This window comes from Vanessa atalanta, chromosome 26 (genome assembly GCF_905147765.1).
Source record: "Vanessa atalanta chromosome 26, ilVanAtal1.2, whole genome shotgun sequence".
Classification (NCBI taxonomy): domain Eukaryota; kingdom Metazoa; phylum Arthropoda; class Insecta; order Lepidoptera; family Nymphalidae; genus Vanessa; species Vanessa atalanta.
Window position 1 is genome coordinate 5033061 of NC_061896.1, and position 23252 is coordinate 5056312.

Genomic DNA, 23252 nt, shown 5'->3' on the forward strand with positions numbered 1-23252 from the left:
ATAACATTTTGATAGACCATAAAGAATAAAAGAAAAATGAACACTGAAAATAATGGTAGATGATAAAATTATAACTAATTATAAATACATATTCTACTAATTTTCTCTTATAGCTTTTCCTGTTCATTTATTACCAGAATAAACGTCACTTATTGGCCAATATCACCAATGAACCAACACGTTGGTAGCCCTTTTGACATTGGTTGCGACGAAACGTGGTCTTATTATTTTATCAATGAATCCAGTCATCTTAGCGTTATGCATACCCAGTTTATAAATGATTAATACATTTTATTGCCAGTAATTAAAACTATTTTTTATTTCTAAGACAATCTTTGAAACAAAATATATTTTTTTTTTTTGTCTCAGTGTAATTTGTGACTAGCACAATTGTAACTATTTTTTTTGAGTATTGTCAATTATTGCAACTAGTTTACGGTATCACACATTACAAATATTTTATCTAATGTTCTTTCTATAAGGATAATAATCTTTAGTCTATTCACCTTGTCTATGAATTATGGATTTATAGACGTATTTAATCATATATATTTACACATATAATTGAAAATGCTTCTTGCACACTTTAAGCGATCCTTTTTTTGGTTTAATAAGGGTATAGGAGCTGCTACCCGGTTTGCTTGGCAATTATTAAAAAAGGTGGAGGAATATCAACAAAATTCAAAAAATTAATAATGTATAACCAAATATGGACGACTTCGCGTCAATTTATCAGTCTCATACCGATACGTAAAAAGGAAAAAATAAAGTAATTTTATATCTATAGATTAAAAAATCAAATATAAGAAAATGAATATATAATAATTATAATGTATACGTAATTTGTTTTTAAACGAATGCTGTAATTACCAAGAAAAATGGAATCACAATCGCAAAGTGGATTAAAAATAAAATACATAAACGTATTGTGGAATGGAACGTAAGCGCAGGGGTATCAAGATGTATTGAGGGGAGGGGAGAAGGTTGGTGTCATTATAATGATAAAAAAGAACTAAAAGACGATATTTGTATACAATAAAACTACTTTACTTTTGCTGAATATCGCCATTTTTTACAATTCGACATTTAGGTAATAAATAAAAACATTATGTATATGATTAGATATATAGATCAGCCAAGTAATTATTCAAGTTATCTTCAAACAGTTCTAATGTACGGATTAGTTGTTTGAATGTGTGATACACTTATGACAGTATGGTTTGATCCCAATAATTTGATAAAAAAAATCTTCAATGTGCGCCATTAAAATAAACTTCTTATATAACAAACTCCAACCCATCTTATTACTCGTAACGTACAAATCCTCTATACAATGTATAGAATAATTATATTTACATTGTATACAATTATACATTTAGAAAATCGTTCATTATAAATTAATTAATACACGAAACACAGCCGAAATATTTATTTAATTTACATTATAATTTTAAAACTAGTGGCTTAATATTGTGTTAAATATTAAAGTAGATTAAATGATTAATCTATAATTTCTATTACATCTAACCATTTAACGGGAAGACTCCGAGTCCCGTATGTGTCCCTTTAGATCATGTGCATACCGTATTTGCCCCGAATGTGCCCCATTGTTTTATAACATGCACATGTTTGATTGGAAATGTAGTTTTAATTGTATCATTTTTTTTCTTCTTGGAAAATCTTGGATCAAAGATATCTATAGCAACGAGAAGACATTATTTTTGTAATGTGTAACTGAAAAATCTACTAAACCAATAAACGTAAAACTTATAGTAGAAGATGAAGCGCGTTTCGGTGAAGGACTTAATATACATTTTTAAATTTTGCCTTTAGATGTGACGAATGCTTATATTTTCATAATAGACATCGTTTCAATTTACGTAATTATTGTAAGAAATTAGTCTTGAACATTTTTAAAGTATTAATTTTATAGATTTTTAATACAGTCCAAGAACAATCAACTTATTGGACTGAACTTATCGTGTATGAAGTAAATACGCCTAAAAGCTCACAAGGGATAGTACATAACATCAGTGTATTTGGTTATATGCGATAAACGGTATCCCAAATGGTACGTATTATTTGGATAAGATTTTCACCCGATCAAATACCGTAAGTGTCCGTCAATTATATATAGATTGTGAGGATATAGGACATTTTACAATACCAGTTTATGATTTAAAAAAAAAACTATAAAGAACAATAACTACATGTATGTAATATATTTAATTATACAGGCAAAGACAAGTTTTTAGTTTTATTTGGTAGCCATTGACGGGATTTAGTATCAGCTTTAATTATTTATATGCCTAGATAGACTGTCAAAGTAGAGAAGGCGCCAAAAAAAACAGTGACCAACAGTTGGCTGAGGATACGCACACTAGTAAAATAATATTAAATTTGTTAAGTATCAAGCATATCTGTCACGCACACCAAGATAACAAATTTGACTCCTTTGCTTTAGTTCTTTTGTAGTACGACATTCATATCTAGATACATAAATAACCAATCACCAAGAGAAAAAGAGATAGGAATAGAAAAAATAACAGACGTCGTTACGAACCGTTATTTTTATATTCATAAATAAAATATTAACCGTTCTGTTCCTCTTCCAAATTCAAACTCGGCCCCGTATCCAATATGGCTTCCGCGCTCGGTATAACGATGACATCCCTCACGTTATTGGCGCAAGCTATGTCGCAGACTCCACTCTTATTATTATCGCACGTATCACATGAAACATCGACATCTTCGATTTCAACGCTGACTTTCCTCTCCATGTACTTAGCTATATCTATTTCATTCTTAGGAAAATCGTAACTCTTCTTACTTGAATTCGAACAGAAGTCCGTTATTTCTGAGCATATCCTTTTAACGTTATCGTCGAGACACGTCGTACACGTTACTTCGTCGTCGTTATTGCTTGATATCCTTACTAACTTCTCGTCCGCTATGTCGTCGTCGCCCAGTGTGAACTGCACTTTATTTTCTGTCAAATGTTCCGTTAATTTCGCTATTTCTGAGTCAGAATTGTGTGGTTTTAGACTTTGCGAACATTCCGATTTCGTTAACTTCATATTGTATATGTTCGATTCGCTTCCCATTATCGACATCGTTGAATCGTTTAACGATAAATCCTGGAATATCATACGTCAAATTTTATCTACCAATCAAATACTCAAATGTTAATTTAGAATCTCGTAAAGATTTTTCTTGTGACAACATTAGGTGATACACTACCCTACATCATATATCTGATAGTGTTGCCACTCATAAAAATATTTTTCAAAATAAACTATTAGAAATATATAATTAATATAGTTATTCTTAAAAAATAAATGTGACTGCCAATTTTGTCATTTTCTTTTATGAGTGTATTTGATAGTTATTTATTTATGTAAATATAAGTTGTGCTTATTATTATTAAAAACACCAACTCACCTGATCTTCGTGATAACTTCCAACACTTCTAGAATGCTTATGTCTCTTGATGTTCACCGTCTTCTGTGGTGTATGACTATCGACTGATTCCTGTTAATATTAAAATTAAATAAATCACTTATTGACTAATTTAAAATGTAAAATAATGAATAGCTTTAATTATACCAACTTACTAATGCGCCTCAAAAGTTTTTGTCCTACCCGGACCATGTTTTCAGTTGTATTCGGTTCCCGTGGAACCCTAATTCTTTATAAAGTGTGAAAGTAGCCTAAATTGCTCCCAACAATATCCATCAGTGAAAATCTTATCAAAATCGGTTCAGCCATTTCGTAGATTAACCGGAACAAACAGACAGGCAGACGAAAATACAATTGTTTTGTTCGAGTATCATGTATTCATAGATATTAACATTACTGCAATTTTATTTATTGATATAATTATACAAAGAAGTCAACGATGGTGATCATCTCTTCCCGACTGATTTCGAAGCCGATGACCAATCAGAAGGAAGAATAGCGAACTGCGCAGGACACTGCACTGTACTCTCTATTCCCTGACTCTCATTGTCCGATTGGGCGGCAATTCCGATACGAAGGGAAAGAGTTCCGGCGCAGGACGAACTTGCTTTACGTGCGCACCGAGGCGCGGGAGCGTACACACTTGCAACTTCCAAACTCCGGAAACCAAAGCTCAAATTAATCTTATTTACTTACTCAACATTTATTTAATGGGTAATTAACGAAATCTAATCGTTATTATTATCGTTATACGGTTTAAATTATCTTATTTAAATAATACACTTAATTGCATGAGATTTACCTTAAATCTATTAAATTGTCTATATTTCCTCTCAGACGGCACCAGACTTCGTAGCGACTGTGTCCTTGGACAGAGACTGTCAGCTAGCCAGCGATATGTACCGAATAACTTTGATGTGTCCGTTCTGTAAAAAGTAACTATTAAAAAACGAGAGGTGACGTGTAGCACCTGGTCGGCACGAAGTTGCTTCCTCTCTTCCTCATTTATTAACAGGAACAATGAAATAAATTAACAACCTTTACACTACATTACATTACATTAGCAGCCTGCAAATTTTCACACTACTGGGCTAAGGCAGAATTTCGTTGAAATTAGACACATGCAGGTTTCCTTACGATGTTTTCCTTCACCGCCGAGCACGTGATGAATTATAAAATGCAATTAAGCACATGAACATTTATACAATGTTTAAAATAATTAAATGACAAATAAATATATTATTAAAAAACCTGTGTGACAAAATAATAGTTTAAATAAAAACTGTATATAATATAAAAGATATAGAAATTAAGGGCAAGGTCGCCTGGAAGGAGCGTAGGGTTTTTCCTCACGTAACGATTTCTGCCAGTTCACTCTATTGCAAGCGTATTGCGTAGAAGAACTTCGTTCCAATAATTGAAACAGTGTTTTCAAGCGTAAAAAGTTACACTTCTATTTGTTGCAATAATATATAATGTTTTATATATACATATGTATATACTAAAAGAAAGAAATCAGTATAGTAAACGAGGTGAGATATTTTAAATATTCAGTCAGGATATTTTTATAATTCACAATGTCCATAAAGTTACAAAAGTTACAAATAGTAATAATTGCTATAAAACAACTATAACGCATGACATTACTAGGTGGTAGGTCTTTGTGCAAACTCGTCTGGGTAGGTACCACCTACTAGTCAAATTATCTACCGCCAAAAAGCAGGTTTAAAAGGCCAGTTTTGTTTAAGAGTGTGCCAGTGCAAGTACTCGGACAGAGGACAGACCATCTTAGCTCCAAAAATGTAAGCAATTATTAATATCTCTGACAACGCTTATGTCATAGACATTAGGCACAATGGTGGCTCATTTACTCGCCTAATTACCCGATTAAAACATTGTTAACAATTATTATAAAATTTAGTTATAAAATAGTTAAGTTTTTCAAATATAATTTAGACAAACTTACAGATTACTCGGCGTGGTCAACAAACGCTGTAAGTTAGACAGCGTCGGCCTCATGTCGTGCACCGTCAACCCGCGACCCCAGAGCAGCTGGGCGATGCACTTGTTCAGGAGAAACATCGCGTAACGAAACAGAGTTATATCTCCGCCCCTTGCGAACAACGGTATACTGAAAAAGTGTAAATATTATTTTAAATTAAAAATCAGCCTGTACATGATTTACTTGTAAAGAAAACATGCTGTATAATGTATTAAGATAAGTGTGTTATAACAAATCAGTATAGTGATTTAATTAAGTTAGAATTGGTAAAATATTAAGCCTATCTCTTGGAAACATTAGGTTTTTAAGCAATTTCGACATACAATTCGATTTGGTACTAGACGTGTACCCGTTGGTCATGTATTCAAAAGTGATTTTTATGAGCCCTCTTGAATTAAAATATTTTGATTTTGTATGGATTCTCTTTATTTTTAAAAGTTAAAGAAATATGGGAGTCGTTATTTCAGCTTTTGCTTGTGGCTAAAGACAGCTATTACAGCGGTTTCCCAAAGGGTTTTCCCTTCGATAGTCCATACAAAATCAAAATATTTTACATTCAAGAAGGCTCATTAAATCACTTTTGATTCGTCATGTTACAGGGTTGATTTGAATGTAAAGGTGCTTTACTTTACTGTACTTATACGGTACTTTCATGCTAAATCTCACTCTCTTAGGAGATGAATTATGAAAAATCCTCTCTTAGCTCTCATCTAGGTTTCATAAAGAATTCCTGTGCAAAATTTCAACCTGTTAGACCCATGATTTTGGCCTAAGCAGTTATGTGCCCATAAAATCATATCGGTATCTAATTCCTTCAACGCTGAATACGAAATGAATTATAAACATAAGTTAGGCACATAAAAACTCAATAGAGCTTGGATTATGATTTAAGGGCTGTCGCGACTGACCTTTGCTTAAGTAAAGAAAAAAATGTTAAAACAAATTACTTACTTTGGATCCGGTAAATCCGGTGTGATGTCTAATATCTTACTCGCTGAACCGAGTAACGTGATCTTGTAGCGTAGAGGCTGATTCAATATGGCCGCTGTTAGTGACGTCGCCTGAGCTACAAAACCGGCTGCGACAGAATCTGTGACCGGATTCGAAGCTCGAGGGTTCTCATCACCACAAATCGGTAGGGGCACGTCACATATCGACCAATTTGTTGCGTCTTGCTGTAAAAATAAAAAAATAAAATTGTCTGTAAAGTCGATTTACGGACGATAATTTTACGTAATAACTAGGGATGGGATGAAATTCGTGTAATATTCGATTTAACCGGAATTCGATTCAAATACAGAATATTCGGTGTAAGAAAAAGTAAAATAAAATACCTAAATTAATCTATCATAACTGTAAACTAAAACTAGGCCTTTATATTTATCCTTCTTTTTCTTCATATACTCAACTTCAACTTACTATGTGATCTCGAAAAATAAATTACTTGCCCAGACTAAATAACATATCAGCTGTTACGAGTTTGTATGGAGAAGAGAAATATAATAAAAAAAAAAAGAAAAATAATTTCTACCACATTGTAACTTAAGATTTACTTGTACTTCAAAACCGAAGTTCGGTAGATTTTTTTTATTTTCCCCGAATGGTCGGCCGAATTTCGTATTCGGTTCACATTCGGCCCATCTCGAGTGATAACGTACTGCTCGGAGTGGAAAAGAGATAGAGATGCGTCACAAGCCGAACGCTTAGGCCGTTCGTGCCTCTCTATCGCTCGTTCCGCGCTCTCGCTCGCACGCCCGAATCAGGCGGAACGTTACAATGAGTCATGCTTTTCCGTGCGTGCAGACGGCGTTCATAGATTTATAAGACGTTATCACGTCACAACATGCAGGTTATATAAGTAGGTCCGACTTCGCCCTCGATATAAAGTTTTTTTGTTTTTTTTTTCTCGGTGGAAAAATACATTATGCGTTTCCTCCACGTGAAGTGTGGCGGTATGTGGGACTCGCCGGTGCCCAGGACGCCTAATGCGCCTTAGTACACCGGAATACCCGCAAAAAAGCAGCGGTACCATCTCCGCCTCTTAGGAGTGCGTGGCACCCTGGAATAATGTTGTTTACCAGTGTAAACTTTATTATAACACATACAAACAAATCTCAATCATTTATAATATTATTTATTTCATCATCATCAGTTAAGACGTTAAATCATTACAAACAAACTCAATTTCGCATTTATAATTTTATTAGGACGCAAGATTTTAAATTAAATCTAGATATCCTGCTTGAATAAATTTCATCTAAATATATATTTTTATCGTCTCTATATTGTATAGGTTATCCAGTTCGAACTTGTCGTAACTAGAATAACCGGATTGAAGTTGTTCTAATGTGAACAACTCACTAGAAAGCTTGACATAAAAATAAACACCAATAAAATATTCGAATATGTATAATCTAAAGACTGCACATTTAGTGAGGCGCGGCATAAATAATTGAAATAAAGTACTAAATATAAAATCATAAGTATATCCCTTACATACGTAAGGGATATACTCAAAAACTACCAAACAGATTTTTAAAAGGCTTTCAATAATGGACGGAGTGATTCATAAGAAAGGTTTAGGTGTATCATGAGGGTTGTGTAAGTTGTCTGAAACGTAACGATGATTTTTCAGGTTGTCGGCAAAACTATGCCGACAAATAAAGATGTTTATCATGATATAAAGGTTTTATGACATGTGCAGATTTCCTCAAGATGTTTGCCTTCACCGCTAACCACTTTATGAACTATGAACACAAATTAGGCTCAAAGTACCAACGCTTAAGATTCAATACACAGTATTGAAGTACATCAGTAAAAAAATAATCGTTGTCTGAACAAAAAAAATTGCTTGCATAACTTAATAATACTAACCGTGATTACATTACATTACATTACGAATTTATTTATTACCATAAAACAATAACCGCAACGGTATTAATATATTCTTAATACATTTTAGAATTTTAACACTTCTTCAGGCAATGTTGACCTTGCGTCACGGTAGCACGCGAAAATGATCCCGTGGCACCCACCGAGAGAGAGAGAGGATACCGCTGGTTTTCAGTGGGTAGTCCGGTGTATACCCCCTCCCCCTCACTTCACGTGGGGGAAACGCGTAATGCGTTTTATCCGCCTGATCGATTCCGATCAAGTCCGTTTTTACAAGGAAGTGCACTGTATATTCATTTTTTTTTACAATACCGACTTGACCGGAGAGTTACAAACGTAGACCAACAGTTATACATACTTTCCGTGACACGGAAGTGTAAGCATTGCCAACTTACAAACTCCGAAATGCCAAAGAGAATAACTTGTATTAGACCGTCCTGGAGATGGAATCCAGGAAATCTGGATCTGCAGCAGTAAAAAACCTAATTAAATCATCCTCACCTGATCTATATAGAAGATTCTAGACAGTTGCATCAGTAAATCACTTCTGTAGCTCGCTAAAGCTGCGTGAGACCTCGCTGCAAGCTCCCTTAGTGCATAACACGACTCTCTTGTCTCTTTCAACGCTTCAGTACGACGAGAAAGAGTGTGATAATTTTGCATTAATTCTGAACCTGGGAATGAAAAAGGACTTAATAATATCATCACGAGGTTAATATGCCATTTAACATTTATCAATAAACAACTATTATCTTTTTATTGTAATATGTAATTAATAAAAATCCGGCTCGAAGGACTAAAAAACCTTACCGACATCTTGATTCTCTTCAAACAACTTCGCATGTCTCTCTTTCAATCGTCTAATATTTGCTAATTTGCTATCTCTCTCATCCGAAAGTATAAGTCTTTTGAAATGTAATATTTCTAATTGTTTTGTAAGTCTAACGTGTTCTGCTCTTTGATATGGAGAAGGTTTAGACTGAAAATAAAAATTAAATATTTAATTAATATACTAAGATTTTTAATGAACAGCTAAATAATATCTCTAAAATATAATGAAATACTTGAATATATGTATATATTTTATAGTGACTGTTTATTTCGAAATGAATATAATAATAAAACTTTGTATTAATTTTTTTGTTGAATTTTTTTTTGGCTGTCATATTCTTACATTAGTCATCTCACGCACACTAAGACATGTCGTAATTCGAGCGTCATTCATACTAGTCAGAGGTGAGTGGATAGATAGATAGATATACCAAGCGGATGATACACGAAAATATTAAATTTGCCTTTGCCGCAAACAACCCGATTACATTAAGAGGACAATTATATTTTAAGGATACTAATAAAACATTTAAAATTACCTTATAGGACAAAAGATCGTTTAATTTTAACGTCAATCGTGGACCGTTTGATACTGGTGTTTTTTCTTCTTTTATTTTACCATTTTTAACGGTCAAATCACTTTGAGAAGACGATTTTTCCTTTAAACCTTCACTTTCGTCAGGCGAAAACAAATTTCTCTGAGACCTACTTTTACACTTAAGTTTTAATTCAAAATCCGATGTCCAGGTCTCACTTAAAGCTGATTTCTTATATATCCGTTCCTTTATTTCCTGGACCGCTTCTTGTCGTTTCTTTATAGAATACTGAAGCAAATGAAGATTTTGCAATTTCGTTGCATTGTAACTTGGCCTAATTTCCGATTTGAGGAAACTCAGCGCCAAATACCTATATTTTGGCACTCCATCAGATTCATTGCGTAAGTCGTAACTTTCAGCCGTTTCGCTCAAGTCTACTTTACTCGAAAGCTCCTCTTGGGAAGCTGATTTATCACAGTTGATATCACTGTTTGTAAATTCTCTAACATCTATGTTATCAGGAGAATGTTCATATATATGGTTGGGATCTACCTTTTTCCTTTCAGTACTTTTTTCCCTTTTACTCTCTCTATGATTTAAAGACATATTCAAACTTGACGAAGATCTTAGAGTAGGAAAATTTTGTTTAAAACCTCTTTCGACTGGACTGTGACTTTTCGAATATTCTTTATCGGATATCTTTGAAAATTTAGCCGGAGAAAGCGATCTAGATTCATTTATAATTTTGTGACTTTGTATAACTTTTGATTCTAAAGTAATCTTCGACACATTCGTCTTGGTCGATGAGTCCGACGAGAGAGACCCTTGTTCTAATTCATTTTCGGGCGGTATTACGTCCAATTTCAAACTTTTATACGAACAAAAGTATCCACCGTGCATTTGGAATACCAGAGTGTTGCTTTTGAAGCAATCCGAGGTAAAGTTTAAAGCTAAATTAGCCCCTATATATCGGAGACCACTAAAATATACACCCCACGTCTGAATGATAGTGTCCTGCACTTGTTCGTATTCCTCATCTTTACATGGAGGCATGAGAATATGACACCATATCCGTATAACTACGTTTGTTGATGACATACGCTGTGTTATTTCTGAAAGATAAAAAAGTACATCCTAATTATTATACATCGTCTACACTAAGGGATACAAATTAACAACATAGACATTTTTTTGGATGCAATCTGGTCTAACCACACAATTTTTTCATCTAAAACATACAAAGAGAACAGAGAACTTTTTCTATATAAATAACGCAATAGTATAGATATTATTATTTCTCCTCAAAAAAAGTAAACAGGTCGAAGCAATAACGAACTCAACCATTCAAAAAAGAAGGTTTTTTAAATTTACTTTAAATATCGGGTCGAGTAAGATTTTCAAATCAATAATCAAGTGTAATGCTTATATGTTGAATAAAGGAATTTGAGTTTCAGTTTTTAATTAATTTATTTATTAATAATTTAGATTATTATTTTATATATGTTAAACAAACATGTGTGATCATTTTGCATCAATTTGCTATGTTCCGTACCTCTCTCGGGTCTGGACTTATTATTATTACATAATAATTGAAAGTATCACGATTAAAGACACAGCTCTCAGACAAATCGATTTAAACGGTAGATTATCGGCGACAATATTAGCGAGAACTAATAGAGTTGGCCTCCTTTTGGTCACTTTACCCTATAGGTCACTGACCTTTATTTAAAAAATCCTAATATCGATAAGTTTTAAGATTGCATCAAGAATATAACTATAGCAGGCATATTTGTTCGGTAATTGTTCGCCTCAGGCACGAAACCCGATACAAAAAATCCTAACAATTAAACGCACGAAATAATTCAGGCGATTATTCATCATAGGGAGTTTCCAGTACATTGGGCAAGCTCATACTAATGCAAAAATTACTGGTCATTCTATGCTTATTGATAAGATTGACGTGGATGAACATAACATATCAAACAAATGCGTTTATAAAATTTAAACCTTATTGTTTTTATATAAAGTTCAAATTGCAAAACAAATTCTATATACATCTAGATAGGTCACATAAGCCGCGTTTAGATGGAAACTATAATGAATGTCTGTACTAAATGATTCATTAGTGTTATTGATAATATTTACGTTTAAAACAATATAGGTCAAATGTTATTTACTAATAACGAGTCTGTTTCAATCAATATAAAAAATATAGCAATAATATTTTTATTTTTTAAATGACTTTTTGAATTAATGAATTTTTGTCCGTCTTGGTCTTCAATTAGACGAAAGAAAAAAAATTTTTTTTTTTTTATTGAGTCTACTAAAGAACAAAACAAAAAACTACAATTTAAATTTTATAAAATATTAAGTTGCAAACAGAGCCTTTTTTTGGCTTAATAATAATACATTTTCAAACAGTGCATTTACCTCAGACATTTTGCGAATTTAACCAAAGATTTACCAAGCCAATAATAAAAAATTAAAAAACTACTACCGACAGCCCCGGCTTCGCACGGGTGCAAGATATTAATAATGAAATGATATGATGTTAATATGGAATTATGGAATAATGTAGATTTCTTCCAGTGATTTTTATTCTGAATTGGATTAAGAGTTCCGGAGATTACATATAAACAAACTATAGCCCTAAATTTGATGATATATATATATAGATATCATTTCCAAAACAAATATTTATCAATGTCACAAGAATAGTAAATATTTGTTTTTTATTTATCAAAAAGATATTTGGACGAACGAATTCGCCAATTAATGACAAAGTATGCCAACGGCAGAGGTGATCTCTTATCATCAGGTTCACTGGACCATCATAATATTAACTAAAACAAACGAGAAAAATAATCTACTTCAGTTACTACATAATAAAGTATTAAATTTCTCAATACCTTATTCAACATTTGCCTTGAAATGTTTCTCAAATAACCAGATTTTCTTATACACAATGACCTTGATATATTTTGAATAAACAAACAATCACTTTTATTATTATAAAAGCATTAAAATAATTTAATTTTTTAATATTATATAATTTATGTAAATATTTATTTTTCGTGTTAAATCTTATACATAAAACATAATTATATTAAATATTATTAACGTTAATTTATTCAAGTATTTTATTTTATTGAATAATATGTTGCCTGTAGTATATTTTTTATATTTCTACTTTCTTTACTCTTTACACCAGAGAGTAACTCACTTTTTTTTTAAATTATAAATGTCAATATTGTTTTTCAACTTTATCGAACTAGATAATTCTATTAAATTAGTAAGTATGTCTCTTTCACCTACTTATAGACCCATTATGATGAGTTTGTTTACATTTATGCAAATAAAAGCGAAGCTCTAAAGCAAGTTAATGATCTGTGCTAATTTACTAAGAGCGAGGCTTTTGCTTACCTGTCTATCTACCTCAAAAAAAAAAGTTATTCAACTTTATTGCCTTTTAAATATCTAAATACTTTAGACAAATATAGCTATGACGACTCAATACGTAACTATACAAAAAGCTGATTTGTAAGACGTCATTTAAATAGAATGATATTGTCACCATCAACATTAGTCATCCGTTATATTTTGTATAATATCACACAGAGATACATGACATAATCTGTATATATGTATGTAGATGTGATACTGTGAAGTATCACAGGTAAAATAAAAGAGTACAATATTCTCTGGGATTATACAAAAACTTAGTGATTCTTGCCTATTTATCATTATATATAGATAATCCCATTTTTTTTACACTAATAGTGTTTTTTTGGTAAATCTAGAATACAATATTAAACAAAAAAACTATGTGTACAATTTCACCTTTGCATACTAAATACTCTGATCAACTATGGTCACAAGAGTCATTTAAATACGGGTAATTCTTTTTAATTTAAATAAATTTGCTTAAATATATTTTAGCTTATTTCCCTTAAAACTGAATTACTGCAAAACTAACCAAACAGTACTGCATAACTAAACATACAGAAATTATTTTTTAATATCATGACTCGATTAAATTCACTACCAGAGTACCAATATTTAAAATTAATGACAGACATTGCACATACAAAAAAAAAGATTAATAATGTACCATCCAAAATTATCATACACTTTTATTGGTATGTATTACATAAGAAAACTGAAATAGAAGAAAAAAAAACAAAACATGGTCATTTTTCAACTCCATGCTATAATGATTATATTTTACTTCTTACCAGAATCGATTTCTTTCCACTTAGGGTGAGGTGAGCAAATCCTCTCGCTAGTGTAGAATGGTGCCGACATTGTAGTGTGATGCAAGGTAAGATAGTAACTACACTGATGTGTACACCTCTCAGGTGGCCTTATGTTATATCCCACAATCTGAAAATAAAAAAAAAGTTATACTAAATCAATTAAAAAAGGTCTTACTATAGAATTTGTATTTATTTTTAACTAGTTACAACTGTAGTACAGCTTAAAAAAGTAGCTCAAGTTTGCTTTATAGCAAATTTCATCAAATTTAGTCCAATGGTTTGACCATGAAACAGTCTCAGACAGAGTGAGATTCATTACTCACCTCAGGCTATGAAAACATTTATGCTTAAAGTAGATTATACTAAAATACATTAATACCTACTATGAATATTTACTAAATTGTCTTATAGATTGGTAAATAAGGTTCTTTGACTACTTAAAAAATGAAGAAGTTCAGATTGTGCTTCTAATTCTGTATATAAGAAGATAGTATATATATTATGCAGCTGATAATTAGACAAGTGGTCTTAAATGACCAAAACTTTATTTACACAAGGTGAGATATTTTTTTCTGTCAAATATCACAAATTCCTAACAGTAATTAAAAAGAATGAGAAATTAATCAATACAGAAAGAAATTATAGTATGTACTTTCCTTAAATCCAGGTCAAAAGAAATGTTCTACAGTCAATCTAGTGATTATGATATGTGACATCCAATAAATATCACTAAAGCCCTTTGTCATGTGTGGGACAGTCTTAATGAAACAGAGTAAATTTAAAATTGGAATTTCCCTAAAAAACTCATAGACTTAAATCTCTTAGTGTGAAAGGTATCTTTTACAGATCACTTTTAAATGCCTTTTTTATAATATATTCTATATATGATTTAAAAAATATATTCACTGAAGACAACATATAATTCACATATATTTTTATCATTGTTTATACATTTTTTTATGTGACTTCATCTTCAAAATATTGTGAGAAATCTTTCTTATCAATGTGACATAAATTACGCAAGATATGGTTTATCATTGTGTCATTTAAAATGCGTCTTTTGATATAATTGTAGTTTAAGAAATTTTAAGTTTTTTTTTATTAATTTCCAACTTGGCAAGAGTTAAAAAAATATTTTAATAAAAGTATTTATATGGATTACTAAGAATACTTCATAAAGTTTGAGTCATAAACGGTTTTGATTAGAATGATTAATTTTTCAAAATAATAGTTGCCAAAGCACGGACAAGTTTTTAAAAATGTGTCTAAATTAAAAAGTAACACGATTTCTTTTTTTTTTAATAATATCAATTTGCTTCTAAGCTAAAAAATTGTAAATTGCATATGTCTTCTAAGTCCTAAGCTTCGGTTCTAAACAATTCCTACTATATAAATGCATAATTATATGACAATATACAATTTACAAAAGACAAAACAAGAAAATGACGTATACCATCAAGTGTAGGCGTTTGTTGGTAAATTTTTTGCCTAACCACTATGTTATGAATATTTTTTTACTTCGATTACTTAAAAAAAACGATTATAATTTTACCTGAATTAAACTACGAAGACGAAGCTGTTGAGTAGTTAAAGGTGTCCACTCTCTGCATCTTGGTCTTCCAAACATTTTATATGAAGTAAACACAGATCACAACGTAATTACAATAAATATAAAATAAAAAAACTTCACTTCCTTTACGTGAAACATTTGACCACTAAGATTTACATGTTAATAATTCGCAAAATGGTAAATTATTTCAACACAATAAATAAATAAAGATGCATTGTTCAGCTGACTTTAAATTCATTATTGTCAAGTGTCAGTAATTTTGATCTTGATTTTTAAATAATGTTGCCATATGCGATTAAAAATAAAATATTTTTTTTTTACATTACAAGCGGTAACATTTCTTTTACTAATATCTTTTTCACAATTGCACGATAAATATCAAATAAAAAGATAGGTCCGGTAATTGTTTCCAAATTAATTGTACCGAATTGAACTTAACGCTGATATTGGTCCGAAGAAAATGTAGAAAGAAATGTCATTAAAGTCGACCTCCAGTCAGTGGTATTTTTATAATTAACTTTAGAACTCCATTTCAAACAATAGTCCCGTCTTTTTAAAAACCTCTTAACGAAAATAATAAGGCCATAAGAAACCACAGCAGATTTATATAAACAAATTTGAAAAATGAAACGTGACTTTTATTTCTGTTTCATGCTATTATATAGTTTTAATAAAAAAAATCAGGTTATCATTGAAAACACTTTGTTTTTCTATAAGATATCCGGGATATGATGATAAAAATTGTAATAAACGTATTGCTTTATGTCTTAATATAATATATTTGCAATTTTGTTCGATTCAAAGGCTTTCTTATGTATTTAGATTCAACATTCAATAAATATTTGCCTAACCTATTTATTGATTAACAAACTGAGCGACAATAATGAGCCAACATTGTGCTGATAAAATTACCATTTTTTTAAAGCTTATGTAGGTCATTGACTTATACATTTAGACATCATCATTCGGTCATTTAGACAGGGTAATTAGACGTATGCCCCTTAGGAGGTGATAAGGGTAAACCATTTTTGAGTAATAACATTTTTTAGCTTTTTTCAAAATAAGTCAAAAAGACAACTTCAAATTTAAAAAAAACAAGTACCAAAATAAATCTATTTTTTCTTCTGATTTATAAAGAAGATTAAACAATGGTTATTTATAAATAATATTAATTATTGGTCTAAATTAAAAAATGCGAGACGGAAAACGATAACTTTTTTCATTTTTTTTCTACTAAAATACCTTAAAACAAAGAAAATCAGGGTGAAACTTGTCTTACAGAATATTTTAAAAATATTACCGTTTTACCTTAGCTCTCAAAAATTGTAAAACAACTAGAAACTTATTTGAAAGCAACCGAAATAAAATGTCCACAAAGGACGCCGGTGGAAATTCATATCACCTCTTACCGGGAATACGTCGAATTACCAACAACCCTGTAAATGTAGTACTAGACGCGCTGTCCGGTACGGAGATTTAGCGCACTAGATTACGGTAAATTGACCTCAACACATTTAATCGAATGCGTCACAATAAGAAAAAGATAAAAACTATTGTGACACACCTGCGCAATCGTCTCGGCATAATTACTTAACTAATCTCCCCTCCCGCTTTCTTTCCCTTTTCCGTCAATGTGAAACAATTTTAATTTTGAACAACTTGTCTAATTCGCACATGACATTGGCAAAATTTACTATGAGGTAAGCCTTTGTGCAAGCCCGACTGGGTAGGTACCCAGGTAGGTAGGTAGAAATTCTACCGCCAAAAAGCAGTACTCAGTTTTAACTGCAGGCACTAGGAACAACATCTAAGTTCCCTAGCTCGGTGGCGCAATGGCGAGGTCACCACTTACCATCATCAGATGGCACACTTGCTCGTCCGCCAACTATACTATAAAAAAAATCTGTGCCTGGTAGGGACAAATAAAAGCCACAAAAAAAACTTGTCTTGTCGTATACAAATATGTCAATGAGGTAGGTATATATGTATGTGTAAAAAACAATATTGTCGAATTGGAAAGAAGGTATCCTTTTGCATTATATTTGGTTGGTAGATTTGGCCATGTTCAGCGAAAAGCTTACCCTAAAAAATATCCGTTTTCTAGTGCCTTGTTTCATATTGTATAATGGGCAAACAGCGCTAGGTCTTTATATCTAAGTAAAGATAGATATATACTAATTGTATCGATAACGGCCTCTAGGACAACCGTCAATTTGTGTGAAATCTATCTTCTCTCCAAAGAATAGTGCCATTTAAGTCGTACATAATTTCAAAAGCACATCGGCCTGTATGTCATCGTTAGAACTACTAGCTCTGTATTACAAACTGTTGGAGGATATTAAAAGTTGGTTTAGTCTATCTATCTTCTCTTACGAATCATAAGAGGACAGGAACAGGAAACAAGACACATTCAGTATCATACAACATTACTACTTATTTATTTTGCACTATTATGTTTTGTTTTCGGTTTTGTAATTATGCTATCCAATTAAAAATACCCTTCTTATAAGGTCGTAAAACATACAATAATAAAAAAAAAAGTTAATTGACTTTTAAAATTGTTAAGATTATCAGTAATTCTGTTTAAGTCACCAATGAAACCATGAACAATAAGATTTGTTTTGTTTTTTTCTATACCTCTTCCGTACTACATTTTGCGGTGAGATTTTTTTTACATATAATTTAAAACACAGGAATTTTAGTTTTATTTTATTTTTGTTATGCGTGTTAAATTTGGATCACACAGTCAGCATGTATGATCGAAATTTCTAAATATCTGTGTTCAATTATATTGTGAATTTTGTACATAGAGAATTCAATAAAGTCTACTCGTTAACTAAACTGGTAAACTGGTAAATTACTAAAAGACTTGAAGACCAAGCCAAGCGAGTGTCTAGCAGACATATGGGAGGCAGACTTGCCATGCTAGGTACTTTAGATGAATTAACTTTTATGATAAAGAAGGTACCGTAAGGCTCCGCTTCTTAGAGTATAACCTCACGCTGTTTTTCACTAAACGGACGTGTTTTTTGTCACGCTCATACAGCTTAGTATAATTATTTATTGTGACTTGTATCTTAGCAGTCAGTTAAACTATTTTTTTAATGCTAGACAAGTGATAACAAACTGGAAGAAAACAACGGAAAAGTCAACGAAAATAATCCCAAGATGAGCGCCGATGAGGTATATAATTTTTGTTTTTAGATATTGTTAAGTTGTTGTAATCAATGTTAATGTTTTCTAAGCAAGTATTAGGAGACTAGTTTTAAAACTATATGTCATGTTTTTTTCAGATAGTGGTAGCATTTCAACCGGAAAACAAAATCTTGAATAAATTGAAAGATGAGGATGATGCAGATGATGAGGAAAATCAAGTAGCCGAACCAGACGCAGATAGTGATAAAACGATAGAAATACTCGGACAAGACGAAGAATATGATGAAAGAAACGAATTAGAAGAAGCAGGCGAAGAAAATGATATAATCCAATCAGATGAAGAAAATGATCAAGAAAATAATGAATCAGTTAAGCCAGATGACGAAAGCAATGAAAAAAATGAATTACTCAAAGCAGAAGATGATACATTAAACGATATGGTACTCACTTTTTGCGGTTTTCATATGAATAGAGTATTATATTCCGGCGTCATGTGTAATGTACACATGAAACTCGCTTTTAATACATTTAAAGCCTCCATTAAAACTTTAGATTCTGTAATGAAGCTTAACATGGGGGTAGGGTTTTGTGCATGCCCATCGGGCTAAGTTCCATCCATCAAGCAGCAATTCTTAGTGTTGGTGTGTTCCGGTTTGAAGGGTGAATGAGTAACTACAGGCACAAGGGACATAATGATTTATCCCCAAGGCTGGTGACGCATTGGCGATGTGAGGAATGATCAAAATTTCTTACAGCGCAGTGTCTCTGGCTGTTGATGACCACTTACCTTCAGGTGAGTCTCCTGCTGGTTAACCATAAGAACCCATTCCATGGGAAATTAACCTTTTTGCTCGTATGCTTATCTTATTATCTAATCTATATAAAAAAAAAGTTTAACCTAAAAAATATTAAATAAATACTTATAATAATAATAAATTTGTGTTGTCATTATTAAGACGTATTAACTATTTTATAACAATGATCTAAGAAAATACGAATATATACAAAGATAAAGAGAATCATTAGAAGAATATTTTGCGCTCAACTAGGTTAAAAAAAAAAACAAAAAAAGGTATTTCACCTTGTATTTCCATATTAAGGTACAAGAAGCAAAAACAGCCGGCGATTACGCTGATTTGTTTGGAACTAATCAGCATTATAATATTCCTGATACGTACCAAGATTTTGGAAGAAGATTTGTCCTAAACTATCCATATTTCGAGGTAAGTAGCTGTCGTTAAAGTGACAATAATTATAGTAGACGCATCAATGGTTATTGATGTGGTTACATCTCTGCTCGTTTATAATGGCCCTGCCCCAACTATGGGAACTACCATTTTAATAAACTGGCTCCAAAACCTTTCAAATACAAAGCGATAGAAAACTTATGGCTTAGGGTTACACAAACAGGCCTGCATAAAACCTTGAAAAAAACTCTAGTAAAACCTATAGTTAAAAAACAAGTCGTGATTACATTGGTTTATTATTTATAATATGTTTTCAGAAGAAACCTTCATCAGAGGATGCCGCTGTAACTGAGTTAGACAATGCTATAAAGGTAATTCAAAATGTCTGTAACGCTTCAAAATTAAGTGTTCAGTTTTAGCTTAATAAAATAAAATAATTAACAATATATTTGCAGCAACATCTGGCAGCTAAGAAATTGTCTGATAGAAGACTTTTACCGCATAAGGTAATCTAAACAGAATGATATACTTTTAAGCAGTTTAAACTCAGTAGTTATTATGTAAGAAGCAAATTTGACATTAGAAACTGAATTCGATTGTTAAATTTTGAAAACGTGGGTAGGCGCTATCTCTCTCTTTCTAACAGATGGTACACTGCAGCGACCAATTTAGTGAAATATTAATCGTAAGACAACAGGAGGATTCGCCATACCCTTGGTGTAACGCGCTGCCATGATGTAGTGTAAGGACGCTTCGCTTTTGGGCTGACGGCTGGGGTGGATTTCCTAGAGGTTCATCTGCCTCGTTGGTCTAGTGCCTGCACATTCAGAAGTCGTGGATCAAACTCCAAGTCGGGCCAATGACAGGTTATGGATTGTTCGATCGAAAAAATCTCAGTAACGGCCCGGAAGTTGGAGTATCTACAATTCCGTGCCTTAGAAAGAACGTAAAAATATTGGTCTTACGCATTAACTCTTCCGGTCGAATTTGCCGAATCATCGGATTATGATTGTGAGGGAATAGTGTAAGTATCTACCTGTGATTGCGCACGCACATGTGCACTAGAATATTTCCTGCGTGGTTGGGTTATCTCCCTTGAGATTGGCCGCCGATTCCGAAATCGATAAGAGCAACATCATAATTATTTTAAAAATATATATTTGGATAGAATCAAATTTTTGCATGACTTATGCTAAATTGTTTGTTTTCGACTTTTATTCTTTACAAAACAAACCATTATATTCCATTGCATTTAGAGAAGTGAAAACAGCAAGGTTGGTTAAAGCACAAACTCGCCGCACAATCACAGAAACTTTTTAAATTTATGGTATTCGAAAGGCATTTTAAAGATATTTTCTGGCAAAGAGCTGCCCGTTTTTGTATTCAATTAATAAAAACATTCTAAAGCACCAAATTTTGTCATCCGTTCCTATAGTGTTAAGGTCTTATTTTAATAACATAATTATTATTCGACTTGACAGGCACCACCAGAGTTCGTCCTGGCCATTGCAAAACAATCAGTTCTTTTAGAATCTATGAAGCCAAAAAAACCCGCAAATAAAATAAAAAGAAAAGATATTCTCAGAACTGGGGTATGTTACTTTACTTCCAGCTAATTACGTATTTTTAGTAAGCCTATTAAAATATGTATCGTGCATCAAAGTAACTACAGCAATATTTAAATTAAGAAAATATTATTCTTCTTAATATATTATGGCAGCTGCTAGAGGCGAACCTTCAAGAGCACATTGCAGACCCTGCAGAATTTTGTGGCACAGCCACCCACACAATCAAAACATGATAATGCAAAACAAATATAGGGTATATTTGTTTTGCATTATCATGTTATATATACACTATGACTCTCTTTATAAGTATTTGGAAGGGGATGAGAGGCTGTCACAATTCAAATCTTGCCATATGCACAAAGCCTTAATTAGACATTGCTGTTATCATTCCACTTGATCAAAGTAAACACTTAATGATGTAGGTTTTTAAACTGAACATTATCAATTTATAATTATTTCAATCAATATTCTCAGGATTATTGGGACGATGTTTGGAAAGAAGATGTAGACGTTAATAAAGTCCTGCGATCATCCAATACAAATCAAAATGAATTGGTAAGACCTAAATATTGTAGAAACATACATTTAGGGCCGATTCACACCGGAACGCAGAGGCCGGCAGCGGCTGGCAGCAGCCGTAAGCGACCGGTAGGATACGACAAGGCAATCAAATCAGTACCAGGCTATATCGCTGACAAGACGCGTACGGCCGCCCTTTTCGAATTTTTCAAGCGATTTTGGTCTGTTAATTATGTAGATCGTTTAAAATAATTTCTCACTAAAAAAGCTCGCCGCACTGCTGCTCCCCCGGTATGAATTGAGCCTCATGGTATAAAACACATTAAGTTAATCCGACTTACAACTAGCAGTTTTTTTTAAGATATTTTTAATGAATTTCGTAATTAGCGGCAAAGGTAAATATAAAATACGAAACAAATATATACTTACTTTGTGGTAGGGCAATATGTGCAAAAGTCCGTCTGGCCCGTTGGTACCAACCTCTCATCACATATTGAACCACAAAAGTGAAATACATAGCTTTGTTGTGTTCAATTTGGAATGGTAAATGGACCAGTGTAACTTACTGTGTAAGCTAAGTTCCATAATAAATAATGATTAATATTACTTACCACGGTAATATCAACAGAGGTGACCACTCATCTTAAGCTGGCCTATTTGCCATCCACTATCCACACACCTATATTTTAACCGCTTACATAAAATAACATAAACAGCCTGTAAATTTCCCACTGCTGGGCTATGGCCTCCTCTCCCTTTGAGGAGAAGGTATGGATCATATTCCACCACGCTGCTTCAATGCGCGTTCAACAGGTTTAAAAGTTTAATATATATAAGATTAGGTTAAGTGGTTAAACCACTTAAATTAACCTTATATATATTACACACATCTCCGGTAGATCCGGTAGATAGATAAACATCCAGTATAAAGGATTACCTCTATTACACATTCTAATTTCAAAATAACCTTCAGATATTAAACATCGCGTAAAAATATATTTTGAAAGAATTTTTGAAAATATATCCGCCAAACCGCAATGGCATGCTTTTCTTCTAAACAGACCTTTGTCTTAATAATATATATTTTACAAATACAGGAATCGGTTCGAGTGAAAATATCTCCAGGTTCGAAGCTCTACGATCTCATTTCAATTCTTCAAAAGAAATCACCTCGTCTTCTTTACGTCATAAATAAAAGAAATTACGAATAGATTGGATTACTTTTATTTCCTTCGTACTTAATACATAACATTATTTTTATTTTTATTTTACTGTA

At 32.3% G+C, this 23252-nt stretch overlaps 1 protein-coding gene across 2 annotated transcripts; it reads right to left on the reverse strand.

Moving 5' to 3' along the window:
* On the reverse strand, positions 1-15774 carry LOC125073958. 2 transcript variants are annotated; one of them, XM_047685085.1, is made up of 11 exons: positions 15529-15774; positions 13956-14103; positions 9724-10832; positions 9164-9332; positions 8855-9027; positions 6413-6636; positions 5426-5590; positions 4262-4385; positions 3442-3531; positions 2575-3137; positions 1-2539 (listed from the first exon to the last, which is right to left on the reverse strand). In XM_047685085.1, the coding sequence occupies exons 1-10, from the start codon at positions 15601-15603 to the stop codon at positions 2592-2594; spliced, it is 2823 nt and encodes a 940-aa protein (XP_047541041.1). In that variant the 5' UTR covers positions 15604-15774; the 3' UTR covers positions 1-2539; positions 2575-2591. The 2 variants fall into 2 exon arrangements, with proteins under 2 accessions (XP_047541041.1, XP_047541040.1); XM_047685084.1 differs by having other exon boundaries at positions 1-3137.
* Positions 15775-23252: the final 7478 nt, after the last annotated feature.